Consider the following 14562-nt stretch of genomic DNA (forward strand, 5'->3'; position numbering starts at 1 on the left):
GAAGTTCCGTATGTATGTATGTGAATCACAAAGTCCCTCAACCACAATTTCATCCTGCTCGATGAACCCGCTGGGTAAGGCACAGCCGCCAAAAAATCAAAGCACTGAAGTTTATCGAAAAGTGGTACTGCCGCACAAGTTCCTTATAAATTTTGGTTATGCTGCTACCTCGTTCAACAGAAAGATTTCAGGTCATCCTGCATTTAAACACCAGTTTTACTGCCTTTTACTAGTCAAAACAGGACTGACCTGCCGTAACATTTCCTTACACCACAACAACCAATGTCGCTCAAATGGACACCTAACGTTCTTTTACGAAAGCCATAATGCTTCCAGCTATAAAACTGCCCACATCAGCGTATTCTGTGATTCACTCCATTAACCATAAAGTAAAAGACATACACCCACCCCCTTGTGCTCTTAACATGCATACCAGCAAGAAGAGTCTGCTTTTGGCGCAAGAGGGAACAAAGTTTAGTCAGGTAAGTGTTCCCCACTGACCGTGATGTGGGCAGTGCTGACGGGATGGCCAGGGTCCTTGACCAAGTGGGCGGCGTAGGGCCCGAACAGGGTGCCTCCACGCAGCATGACCCGGGCGTACACGCTCAGCTCGGGAGACAGCTCGCCGGCTTCCCGCAGGGCGAGCACCTCCGAAGGCAGCTGCAGGGACTCGGCCAACTCTTCAAGCTCCTCCTCTGCTTTCCCTGCAGGGCACCGAAGAGGACGACGTGCGAGCTACGCTCAGAATGACGGCGCCAAACAGCGAAAGAAACAACGCTCGCGAACTCAGTTTCGCAACGCGCGCTCCCAAGACTGCAGCTCGGCGAGATGCTCTTCTAAACGCTGCTAGGATCCCTTCAGGGGGCACTTATCAAAGAGATACGACCTTATCTTATATGGCAGCACATATCAACATCTCCCGGCTGATAGCGTAGATAGTGGTGCTTTTAATGCACGAGGGTAAATATGCGAGCATGCATCTGTTTCAAACTTTCTGAACTGAAAGATAAAAGCTGCTAAAGGCGCATTACATAAACTCCTTGGCTTGCATCATGACGTTTGTCGAGTGCACTAGAAATGATTAGACAATTCCTCGTGTCTCTATATTCAACTGCATGGAGTATGACATGAAACGATCAAAATCTCTCTCCGAACACTGTAACTAATTTGTAAGTGATTAAACTCATTACTTGAAGCACACTCGAAGCATTATGATGCGCATCCGAACAAAACTGCAAACTGTGTTCAGCAGACGAAGCGCGCATTATTATGGCTCCTCTGCAAAGCGCGCCACGCACTAACAAAATAATGAATAAAACAGCATTAAAAGCGTAGAGGTAGCAACTGTGCTCGATACGAACTCCCGAAGGAAGCGTAACATACCAGATATATTTTCTGAAAAGCCATAGGTCAACGCCCAAGAAGGTTCCCAAAATCTAATAGTTCCAACAATTTCAGCTATCACCATCTGATCGGCGATAAAAACACAGCTAACACAGCCACGGCTTGAGAGCGTTTTACGTTATACTCAGTTCTTCGATATGTTGAATTTATAGTTTTATTATATATTCAGTTTTTGAATCAGCACTGTTGCCAACCGCGTTTCTGAACATGTCCAAACTTGGTTGGTTGGAGCCATAACACCATGGCGCGTACCCACTCTGGGTATTGGCCAAGTCGGATTGTGGGCTCATTGTTCAAGAAGCTTAAGAATTAAAACTGGGGGAAATTCGAAGTGAGAAAATTGTGGGGAAAGTGATGGTAACAATTTGAGGACCTAACAAAATAAAAAAAAAATATTGCTGGGTTTGAAGGCTTGGTTTGAACTATACTGCCTAGAATATAGTATATTTTAGGCACTATATTTGAACGCTTTGGCGGCTTCTTCTTCTCCTTCTTCTTCTTCTGTTTGGCCTTTGGCATTGGATCTTAGTTACGCACTACACGCCTGGGGGCACGCAATCCTTCATTTTTTAAGCGCCTTGCGCGTGTTTTGGAAACACTGCAATGAATGCGTTTCAGGGATGCCACTTTCTAATTACAAATAGTAATTTAGCTTGGAAACAGTCAGGGTGCGAACAAAAAATAGCCTGCTTGTGTGCAAAGAACGTTCACATTGTAGTTTTACGCGCCGAAGCTACATCTGAGACATGAGGCTCAGTGGAGGGCTACGGAATAATTCAAACGATATCAGCTAGACTACTGCCACTGCAGGACGAAGGTCTCACCCCACCCAGGGTTTATCCAGATTTTTTAATTCTGGGGGTGTGTCGAAACCCTCCTGGGGGGGATGCTGGAGGTGTGTGTATAAAATCCCTGGGCGGGGTGCTCGTGGTTGTGGAATCATTTTTTTTTTTTTTTTTTGTGGGGGGGGGGGGGGGGGGGGGGTCTTAATCCTCCGGGGGGGGGGGGGGGGTATTGAGAAAATGTGCATGATTCCGGCTCCCACCTACCTCGAACCGCTCCTGTCCTAGCTGCGCTACCCGAGTCTATTTGTTTTTCTAAATAGGAACTATGGTATCTTCCATCCGAGTTTGTTCCCTGTTTTCGTTTTGCGCTTACCATCAACCTATCTACGCCCACTGCAGGGCAAAGGCCTCTCCCATAAATCTCCAATTAACCCGTTCCTGTAACTTCTTGATCTCATCTGCCCGTCTAACTTTCTGCCGCCCCCTGCCACGCTCGCCTTCTCTAGGGATCCACTCTGCTATCCTTAATGACCAACGGTTATCTTGTCTTCACATTAGATGCCCTGCTCACGTCCATTTCTTCTTCTTAATCTTTACTAATATGTTCTTAACACGCGTTTGGTCCCTGACCCACTCCGCTCTCTTCTTGTCCCTTAATGTTATACCTATCATTTTCCGCTCCAATGCCCGCTGAGTCGTTCTCAATTTAAGTTGAACCCTCTTAGTGAGCCTCCAAGTTTCTGCCCCGTAGGTGAGTACCGGTAAGATGCAGTTGTCATCCACTTTCTTCTTCAGCGACAACGGTAGGCTGCCATTCATTACCTGAGAATGCCTGCCGAATGCACTACACCCTATTCTTATCCTTCTAATTATCTCTGCCTCATGTTTGGGATCCGGGGTCCCTATATGGCCTAAGTATATATTTTCGCTTACCACTTCCACTGCCTCGCCACCTATCTCAAACCGCATGTGCTCTCCCGAGGTTATCAAGCATTACTTTGGTTTTCTGCATATTAATTTTCAGGCCCACGATTCTACTCTGCTTGTTTAGTGCGATATTCGTGCTTTGCAATTCGTCCCCCGAGTTACTTAGCAAGGCAACGCCATCAGCAAATCTGAGGTTACTGAGGTATTCCCCATTAACCCTTACGCCCACCTATTCGCAATGGGTATATATATATATATATATATATATATATATATATATATATATATATATATATATATATATATATATATATATATATATATATATATATATATATATAATGCGGGTTGAGAGAGCGAACATTGCAGCAGACAACAGATACAGATAGAATACACTGTACAACAGATAAGGGGAGAGAGAGAGAGAGAGAAAGCTCTTTATTAGAGGAAAGCAGAGAGGTCTGCCGGCATGTTGACGCCGACATGCTACTCTGTGGGGTACGGGAGGAGGAAAAAAAGTTGCAATAGGAAGAAAGGTGGAAGAGAGAGAAGATAGGAGAAAATAAAAGAAGTGAAAAAAAAAGGAGGAAGCGTGTGCGTTGGGGTCCGTCAGTGCGACACGTGAAAAGTCTATGGGCGGTTGTACAGTGCAAGAATGGTCTGGTCCTATATCAGCTCAGCGACGCCGATGTCATTGAGATATTCAAATAATGCGGTTAGCACTTTACGCTGAGAGGAGGGAGATGGCCATGGTCCCAGAAGTGCTTTTAAAGTCAAGGAACTGTGGTTGAGGCACTCGATCTTCTGTGCGAGGTTGTTTCTTGCTTGATAGTATGTAGGACACTCCAGTAAAATGTGCTCGACGGTTTCTGGTGAACCGCAGTTGTCACAATAGGGGTTCGAGGGGTTCGAGATAAGGGAATACACGCGTCCATCTATTCAATGATGGCAGACATTGTACGAGGAGAGCTTGAAAAACTGTCCTCAGGATACCCCAGTACCTTAAAAGTACCCCAGCCTGCAAAACTTATAACCTAATGCGGGTGGTGTCAAATTCAAAATTCGTAATGAGGTTTTTTGGCGCGCCGAAGCTGCGCCTGCAGGTGCAGCTTCGTGGTACATCTGTGGTACATCCAAACGACAGCCGAACATTCAATGCCATGTTTGGACGGCCACTTTACGTCCATTTTTAGATGTACATTTGCAGACGTACAGGGGACATCCAGCAACGAACGTGTAAAGGATATTCATTTCTGTATGTCCAAACGGCATACGCCCGTGGACGTACCATATCACCACGAAACATCAAAGATGACATAAATTAAACACACATAAAAGCAAAAACAAAATCTTACCATTCCTTCCCAAAGAAAGCTGAGAGAAGCGCGAAAGCGTTCCAACATCAAATTTGCGTCAAAACCTTCACTGAAAGTACGTTCAATCGATCGTCAAAACCTTCAAAGGCCCAAATCGCAAATGAAGAACGAACCCATATGCGATGATTTTTCACGCACTACGTAAACGCATCAACGAACGATCTAAATGTGTGCCGATGCGTGGTTTATGAGATAAAGGTATACAGTTATACTACTTTTTTTATGATCGGTGCGTGTATTGTCTTATCTAGAACCGCTGCTTTTTCGCGATTTTCAAGTAACCGTTTTGAGACAGTGGGAACCCGGTTGCACGCACGCGCCGTGTGTTCAGAGATCTTATCAGAGCTTTTCGGTCGACCAACCGGTCTATGGGGAAATGCATTAGTTTCCTGACAGGACGCCATCGGCCTCACTGAGAAAGCTTTCGCTTTAAAAAAGGTACTCCGTATTTTTTAAACAGGTTTTGTACATTAACACCCTGACTACGGTATTGTAAGTTTCATCTCCATATTAGCAAAATTAGGTTGAATTTGTTTTACTTTTTGAAGTAGCTTCCTGAATCTAACGATTATCTCTTTGGGAAAGGGTATAAAAGCATTGAGCACCGCTAACGACTCGAGTAAAGCAGGTTTACAGAGTTCGATACAATGTCTATTCATGTATACTTGGCCATTCTGTAGTGCGTTGGTGCCGTCCCATTGTATGAACATATGCTTACTATTGTACATGATTACATTCTGTAGTATATGAACCTGTGTCACATGCCATGTGAACACCATAACACCTTTTTTTGTACATTTTATTGTTATTTAACCTAAGTAGGCGTTTTATTTTTCTTTATTTTTCAGTGTGCCAAGCCTGGGGTATAATAAAGCACTTGTGATTTTGTAAAATGCTACTGTACATACAAAATACATTCGATTTCGGACCTCCGATTGGACGTACGGAACTGTTAAATACGGGTGTCCTATGGACATAGACATTATGTCCACTAGCTCTGAAACGGTCGTTCAGCGGACGTCCGCTACAGCCGGAATGGACGTACGTTCGACAGCCGACGGACATCTGGTGGTTGCTTGGGTGGGTTATGAGGCGTGCAATAGTGGAAGGCTACGAATTTATTCAGACCACCTTGGAAGCATTAACTTGTCCCGAAATCTCGGCTCTCACAGGCGTTTTCGTCTTTCTCGATCCTCCACCAGAAAGACAGCCACTGCGTCTCGGATTGAACCTGAGACCCCACGCTCAGCAGCACGACGCCTCAGGCACTGAGCCAGATGCCAAATAGCTTATTAAAAATTGCGTACGCGTCATCCTGCTCTCTCCTGGAGTATTAGTTATTTAATGAAGTAATTAGAGCTAGCCGCATAAGCACCACCCTGGATTTCCGCCTACCGAGAGCACGTTAGCTTTATGAAAGGTTACCCAACAATGGAACATCCTTGCCATCGGCTGGGTTAACGAAAAACCTGCGGAACGTAACAAAGAATTGGATTCAGTGGAAACCGTAGTAGCAATGGAAGCATCGAGAGACCAGAGAGTGGAGAGGAATTACGAAGGTGTCTCACAGACACATTGATCCTTCATATGAACAGCGAGAAGTTCCCAGGGAAAGGAGACACCACCTCCCTGAAAATATTTCCTGCCTCTCCACTGGGCTTTAGAACAGGGATTTTACAGGCTTTTTACGGGGCTTAGATGGCTGGACCTCGTCAAGCTTCGACTGCATCTTTTAGCTCCGCAACACAACCAGAAAATACTTGTGAAATACTGAAATACACTGGATTGAAACTGAAACTGAGGTGATGGGAACAAACCGCGGCCACAGATAGATGGAGAATATTTGAGCTGCTGGAAATTTGAGGACGACATCGTCCGAGGCACGTAAGCACTCAAAAGATGTTTTTGTAAAAATGAGATGCAAGTAAAATAAAACACTCCTATTTCTTAGCGAAACCCTCTTCTACACAATCAGTGAGGAGCAGAGGCGTTTTGTGGCTTACAACTATACGAACAGGATTCAAGTGTGGTATTTAAAGTACCCACATGATCATGTCGCCTGAACATTCAGTAACCCGCCGCGGTGGCTCAGTGGCTAAGGCGTTGCGCTGCTGAGCACGAGGCCGCGGGTTCGATTCCCGGCCGCGGCGGCGGCTTTTCTGATGGAGGCGAAAAGCAAAAACGCCCGTGTGTAAGAGATTTCGGCGCACGTTAAAGATCCCCAGGTGGTCAAAATTAATCCGGAGCCCTCCACTACGGCGCGCCTCATCGCCTGCGTTGCGTCGGCGAGTTAAACCCTGCAATCAATCAATCAATGAACATTCAGTAGGGCTCGGAGCTTTCGAATTTGCTTTTTTTTATTTTGTTTAGAAGGCAAGCGAAACATACGTGTTTCGCTTGCCTTCTGACATGTAGTAGAAAGTTAAGCTAACAGAAATGGCCCTGACATATGTGTTTGACATGTGTTTTACGTGCAATTTGGAATGTGTGTTTTGAGGCGTACGCTCCGCCCAAAGACCTTCAGGATAAAATAGAACAGAAAATAGAATAGAACTACGACAGTTGGAAGTTTTACGGTGGTGGTGCACGGTAAAAGTATTAGCGTGCCGCGTCACAGGTTGAGGGTCCATCGATGAGGGCTCGTGGGATCAATCTGTCGTCGGATAGCTCGGACATGTCTGCCCAGTCGGATAGCACGAGATGACGAGGGGACTCTGCCTCGGCGCGATGGCTCGAAGAGAATGCCCGCCCAAAATCTGGCCCAGGAGACCATTTGGAACGTTCCCGGTTTTTGTAGTATTCCCAGGCAGGCTGCTTCAGTTAACTTAGCTAACAAACTTAAAGTAGACGCTTTGAACGTCCAAAAGACGTGCTTTCATCCACTTTCTCACCTTGCTCGTTCAAGATTCAAGCCGTCCTTCTACAGGAGCTACGGCGTTTCTAGTTCTCTGGGACGACTCACTTCAGGGGCCCTGTTGTGCAGTGGGTGCGTGTAGTAGAGTGCGCGTGGCCTAATTACATTCGAGTGTACACATTGTAAATTGTACGCACTTAATCAAGGTCCTGAGGAGCAAAATTCATTCTTTTAATCTCCTGCAACGTTCACAGGGCCTCCTCAGGTGGTCCTTACGGGCTCTCAGCCATCGTAACGGAGAGAAGAAAAAACGCAATGAGGAAGGAATGACGATAATCGTGAGAGGGAAGGTCACAGAACAGGGAGGGAAGGTGATTTCAGCATGCAACGCACTAAGCTTCACATTTCCGCCGCCGCCTCATTCGGAGGCGCAGCAGTCACCAGAGATCCGGGGCACAATGGCGGGGCCCACAGTACCGGCATATATGTTCGGCAATTGGACAATGACGCTTTCGCATTCATCATAAGGAGTGTCTGTGTAATTTTTGCTCGCTTAAATTATATTTCCTCCCATGAACATTTTCATATTGCAATAATTATTTAGAGCTAATGCACTCAGTTAATCGCCTCACATCCGTTACTGTATGGAAGTAATAATGGTTATTTCTGGCCTATCAGATTGACGATGGCGGTTATATGTACAGAGAACAGAGAGAGAGAGAGAGAGAGAGAGAGAGAGAGAGAGAGAGAGAGAGAGAGAGAGAGAGAGAGAGAGAGAGAGAGAGAGAGAGAGAGAGAGAGACCAACAGTCAGAATGCTAATTATGCGTTCCATACTCTAACAATGGAGCTACAGGGGCGCTTGTATTCTCCTGAATATATTGGTGTGCTTCGGAGACAGTTCTGTGGTTCAGCTTCACCGCAATCCACTCGGCAGACCGATTCATGCAGCCAACAATGAAATTTCGGCGAATGATGATGTCGAGAATACGTTTGGACCCAATACTTCTGTCTGCGCTGCGGAATCGCGGAATCTAAGCATGACATTTAGCATTGCCTCATGCCACTGCCTCTCGGACCAGCTCCTGCTCATCGAGAGGGCAGCCGCTGCTAAGACAGCTCATGGATTCCTGTGAAGAGGGAGCCACTCCTACAAGAACACCGTAAATGCTCTCACAATAAACGTTTTCTCTCTCTCTCAAGTTATTTCTCGGGCTACTTAAACGCGAAAATTTTGGTATGTCTGTCTGCCTGTCTGTCTGTCTGTAACTCGATACATCCACCCCGCCAAAGTAAAACAGAAGCTGCACAATAGGTTTATATACCCACAGCCAAATCTAAACGTCTAAGTCCGGTGGCAATGTTCATACTTGTCAACATTGTCGAACAACAACAAAGCGTTACGCAAATGTGAGGCAAAAAATCAATACATAAGTGATATTCGGGGTGTTCCTTTATCGAAAATTCATGGATGCTTTATTTTTGCGATAGCAAATGAAATCCACTACAGAAAAAAAAATTCACTCCGTCGACTGCTGTATCCCGCGCCACTATAGCTTCTGGCGGCATTTTAAGAAATCAAGCGGCAACAGTTATGAAAGGTTAGATAGGTGCCACGTTCCGCTTGGAACGCACGTGGAGAAGGGCAACGTTGTTGTATTGGCGGTGAGATGTTTGAGTTGCGCCCCCTGGCTCTGACGTCGGCTCAGGGACTAGCGCCGCTGTCGTCTGCTACACTCCGCTTGTGAGGGGCAGCAGTGCCTGGGCTAGAAATCACCCGCTTCGTTGCTGTAGTGCGTTAAAAAGCGTATTTCTAGCGACTAAGTTACTTTGCCAGCTTCTGATGCATCTTAATAATTTGAAGCTGTATCCCCCACAAGTTTGCAACACACGAAGAGATAGAGAACATCTTTCTTCAGAGTATCGGTCAGAAGATCGTGTGTAACTCGTCCTTTCTTGCTTATTCGCGAGGATCAGCGATCAGAGCTTCTCGATAAGTATTCAAAATGCGTAGGCTTCCCTGCAGTATTTTTGAGATGCTCTTATGAAGACTCAACAGTCTAATGCTACGTACCAAGCAGCGGCCTCTACACGCGCATCGCACAGCAGGAAATAAAGCGGCTTTCTTCTGTTTCTTTCGTTGTTGTCTTGTATCAGATTAATGTTTCTTGCTTTTTTTCTGCCCAACGCATTCATTTTTCTGCGCCGTCACCAACTTCTTATTAGGAGGTTTCGGGATGTTTGGGAGGCTCACAAAGGTCGTGTGGATACTTCCTTAATGTTGTATATATGTCATACATTCCCTTCTTCACAAATTGGCTTTCATTACGGCTGCGTGCAAGAAGGTGCATATCCGCAACGTGCTTTGTTTATTCACATGAAAATACAATGAGAAGGTTTGTGCTACGCCCCCGCGATCGCGCCCTAAACGACGTGGTCCACAGTACTCGAAGGCGGCTTTTGTGCTCCGAATTTCTATCGTAATTATATCGTTATCATAACGAACTGACTCTCAACTCGAACAATGGTGACATGATTACAGTGTTGAAGGCATGATATACTCGCTAACTAACGTAATAAATAGTATACCTGCATATATTACAAGAATCGAAACCGAAGAAGAATTCCAAGTAGCTCTTTATTGCTTTTCAACCATTCCAGGCGCGAAGAACAAATACTATTCTACTCGGGATGGCGTTCTATGATTTGAAGAAAATTACTGTTACTCTCTTGTCCTGGACTGAGGACCCGTCCCACTAACCAGATCGATTTAATTGTTAAAGTTTTCCCCTCCTCCCCTTACTCCTCCTCCTCCTCTTGAGTGCAGTTTTCCTATAACGCATATCCGAATATCGGGAAAATATGGCTGTGCAAAATGTTCCGAAATATCCCTCCAGGTCTTAACAAACATATATGTGTTACTATAAATTTAACGAAGATGTGACTCGTTTTGCTCAATAAACCTCCATACTGGTTAGATGCCTGGTATAGAATCAGCACGCGCGTATATACACACGGAGTTATTTGGAACTCAACCTACAGTTTTTGCAGTCTATAGTGCATGTCGGCAAGTTTTCATGCCTTGGCAACGTAAAGTGATGTGACAAAACACGTTCGAGCGTTCGGCAAGGTTGCAAAAACTGTTTTACCTTACATATGATTACCGGGAGTCGTGATGCCTTCTGCCAAAGCCGACAGCCCTGAAGGCCTAGAATTTGTTTTGGTCTTCCATTTTCGCTGTTGTCGGTTATTAGCAGCTGACTGTTCCTTTTGTTCGAATGCTTACATGAGAAGCTGACGCCTAGCTCCGACTCTTCGCGCTCCGCACAGGACCGGCTTCGCAAGGAATGGGGTGGCGCCGGCAATGTTTCTCCCGTAGCGGTATCCAAAACTATACTTTAATTGACACCATGAGTTAGTGTATGCGATTTTAGGCCTATTATTATGATAAAAAGTTACCCACACGCCAATTCTGGTGCGGACAAGCATATCAGACGTTGACCGAGCGCAAAGAAACAGCAGGGAGAGCGATCCTGAGTGAAGCAGACGACAAATGCGAGAATCCCTAAGCTGACGACACGGAGGCGCGCTTCGCAGCGCCGCCTGTGTTCGCGCTCACCGCCATTCGAAGTAGGGCGCCTCGATTCACACGCATCTCCGCCGTACGGCAGCGCTGGCATCGAGGCACCCGGCCTGGAGCAGTAGAACGCGGTAAATTTAAATTGACTAGAGCAAACCTTCAGCGTGTTTACCTTGGGAGGAGCGCGACGGGAGAGGAACAGCATGAGAGGTGAGCGGGAAAGCGAAGGGAGGCATTTACTTGACAAATGTCGACGAAAGACTATCGTCTTTCGTCGACATTTGTAACGAATAGAGCAGATACGCGGCCATTTTTTTTCATCCAATAGTTTGCCCGTTGCTGCTATTCGCCGAATTTGCTTTGTTGGTGGCATGAATTGATGACACTATTGTTGTATGGGCATCGAGAACAAAATATTACCGCGTCTGTCTCATCTAAAGCATAAAGAGTGGGGGTATAGGCGCTCAAACGCTGGTTCCTCCCCGAAAACTGCCACACGTGCGCCAGGCGTCAGCTGTTTGGGAGCGTCTGTGTTCGCGGGGTAGGTGGGTAAAAAGTTTATTACTGCGTGAGCAATAGATGTGAGCAACACGGAGAGACAGACGAAAAGCGTGCGAAGAGGAGGGCGTCGAGCAGATCCCCGAGGCAGCAGCGGCACCGGCAATGGAAAAATCACAGCGGCATGTCGTTGACCAGCATTTCAAATACTCCCTGATAATGTTACATTTACGTAAAGAACGTGTGGGTGGTCTGTTATTGTCATGTCGTTTCGTAGGTGTGATGATTTTGCTGCGGAATGTAGTTACGAACTTCTTATATGACTACCTGCCTTTTTTTCATCTTACTACAAACAGCTAAACCGACGAAACACACAGATGAGGGGCACAGGACAGGCGCTGGCTAACAACTGAATTTATTGAGAGGAATAACAGGTAATTTATACATAGAATAACTGTATCGCGCATGTATAAAACGCACATTGTTCAATGACACATTGTATATATTGAACACGCCTCAAATATGATCAAGACGCAAGTTCGCCCTCTCAGAACGCAACCGACGCTAGGCTAACACAAGGGGTGAGCGATCTCTTGAAGAAAAACGTTTTGGCGATCTCACGCACGCGCTGGTTTTTGAGCCTGTACACTCTCGTGCGCTCAAAACGTTGTATACACCCGCAAGTCGTGGTATATACGCCTTCTCCATCTCTATATTTCATCGGTTTAGAGCTGTTTGCAGTAAGATAAATCCATACCAACTTGCCAAGTTTTTCGTTCTCCTGCCTTTTTTACAGCGCAGTTGTCCATGCATGTGCTCACCTTAAAACTACCGAGGTTCCACGTGTCTTTAAAGCGCGAGGTGTTCCATAGCGGGAGGTGTTCCATAGCTCATGCGCTCTAACTCATCAGTAGCGAAAGAGAACGAGTAGCGGCGCAACGCGTAGGAGTCGGATAGAAGCCGTTCGAAAGCGTAAGGCTTGAAGTAGATCTCGAAGCACATCGTGTCAAGCGGGAAGAGGACGACGCCCTTCGAGAGCGTCGGGCAGGAGCAAAGCGTGTCAGGCGTTCAATTGGACATCAACGCTTTCGCATTCTGAACACTTAAAAAAAGGTTCTTATAGGTGCCCTCGAATCGTGAGGTACTTGCAATGCATGACACACTGTACCACTGTGGTCATCGTCGATTCGTCGGTGAGTTCAATGTGGATGCATCGGAACCGAGCAGGAAATAGTTTACGCGTTTCGTGCACATGTTGCAGGCATGTGGCTTGCGATGCGACACCGATTATCCGACGACCCAGCGGCTCACGTGCATCGACTCGATCCAAGAATACGTCTGCAGTTGTGCGCATGTGGATCATATATGGCGACAACAAAGCCATTGTGACCGCCGTTACTAAGTGGCAATGACTGCACAGCTCCGCTGGTCAAACACATTCGCAGGGAGGAGTGGCCTTGAATTTTTTCACAAGCAACTCACCAAATAGGATGGAGTCATACTTCGCCAGCTCCAAACAAACACCTCCCACAACACGCTCTGGCACAAAATATTCCCCACCCAATACTCCCCTCAGTGCATCTTCTGCCCCACATCAGGAACACTATACCACATAGTGTCAGCATGCCCAAACACCCCAGATCTCCCTCCCAATCCCAACCCTATCCCTTCACAGTGGGCGGCGACGTTGACCAGCTCTGACCCCTGCTTCCAGCTTCGGCTGGTGAACAGGGCACGGAAGGCCGGCTGCAGCCCGGGAGTCCTAGACTGAGGACATCCCTCACTGGTCCGGAGTGACCATGATCACAACGGGTAGGATAAATAAAGTTTTTTCCTCCTTCTCTTCCCTTTAGAAAAAACAAAAAAAAGAAGAAGGGTGCAGAATGTCGAGATTTTACCGGGAATTTATTGTATACTACTGCCATGTGGACAGCTCAACGGCCATAGAACCGTTCGTTCGTCTTCAAGCTTGCTGTGGTTGTTCCCCACAGCAATCGGCTCACTGAAGGCGAGACGTTTGTGCGTTCATTTTCAACCAAAGCTCCGACGAACTTCGCGCTCAGCAGTGGAAAGCGATGATTTAGCCAGCAGCTCGAAAGCTTTTTACAGCGAAGGTGTTTGCCTCTCGTTGGACCCAACAGTTCTCCTCAAAGACGCCGAGCGCATGCGTCAGGCTATCAGGCATGCAGCATAGGTTTTCGGGCTCGCACGTCCAAATCGCCGCCATTTTCCCATAGGCGAAAATCGTTTTTATTTATTTTCAGAATACACAAGAAAGTACCGTCGTTGTTCCCGGCGTCAAACAAAATAGACCACAAAATGCGACCTTCGTGTGAAGTTTGAGCGCGAACAGAGCGGCGGTTCGCTCAGGAAATTTTTTTAAAGTGTTCCAATTACCGTCGCAACACACTGTATATGCCGGACTGAACATTTTTGCTTTTTGCCAAGATAGAGAGAGGGTGAAAACTTTGTTGAGGAAGCAATAGTTTTGGTTTACGCAAAGGGGGTAAAGAGATGTTAGAGAGCTCGAAGGTGGAACTTGAAGTCTCGAGCCCCAGATGCAGCTGCTCCTTCCCTTGCCCTCCCAACCAGCTCGCGCTGATCTAGAGGTAATGAGCTGGTCAAAGCTGTCTCCCATGTTTCGATGGAAGTGGAATATGTAATGGAGTTGTTCTCCCCTGATCACACCATTGTACATGGCTAGGTTGCGGGATAGAGGGTGGATGTTCCCCGAATTTGGCAGAGTTTTAAGTTAATGTATCATGATCCCACCGAACATCTTCGCCCACATTTATTTATAGGTGCTTGTGTTATTTTATCCTCCACAGAGTTTGCGCTTCTTCGGAATTGAGACTCCTTTGTAGCACGAGGGAAGACCGTGTTCCTATGCGTAGGATTACGAGACGTTCTTAACGTTTTTCGGGGAGGAAAGTGCGGTAGTCGTGGCTGCAAGGTGCAGGACATGTGAGTTCGCGTGCTTCTTGGTCGGTGCCTCATTCTCGTCCAGAACCTTGCATCAGAGTGTCCAGGTGCCGTTGCTAATTTTCTTCATAGTGGATGGGAGTATTTTACCGAAGCGTTTAGGTATTATCCTTGTAGCCAGCAGTTTAATGGTGTTTCAGCTTCTTTCTATACCATA

At 46.5% G+C, this 14562-nt stretch overlaps 1 protein-coding gene across 3 annotated transcripts in view; it reads right to left on the reverse strand.

Moving 5' to 3' along the window:
- Nucleotides 1-14562, reverse strand: part of Ush (Zinc finger protein ush) — a 434049-nt gene that overhangs the window by 24508 nt on the left and 394979 nt on the right. Inside the window, exons 1-2 of one of the 3 annotated variants that reach the window (XM_077685834.1) lie at nucleotides 1384-1573; nucleotides 502-704 (exon numbers count right to left, since the gene is read on the reverse strand). In XM_077685834.1, the coding sequence (XP_077541960.1) occupies nucleotides 502-704; nucleotides 1384-1468 (288 nt within the window). In that variant the 5' untranslated portion in view covers nucleotides 1469-1573. Of the gene's footprint in view, nucleotides 1-501; nucleotides 705-1190; nucleotides 1298-1383; nucleotides 1574-14562 lie in introns of those variants that run through there. The other 2 variants (XM_077685836.1, XM_077685835.1) reach the window with 2 other exon arrangements.

This window comes from Haemaphysalis longicornis, unplaced genomic scaffold, assembly GCF_048455015.1.
Source record: "Haemaphysalis longicornis isolate Haplotype H1 unplaced genomic scaffold, Haemaphysalis longicornis Haplotype H1 scaffold_1, whole genome shotgun sequence".
NCBI classification, from domain to species: domain Eukaryota; kingdom Metazoa; phylum Arthropoda; class Arachnida; order Ixodida; family Ixodidae; genus Haemaphysalis; species Haemaphysalis longicornis.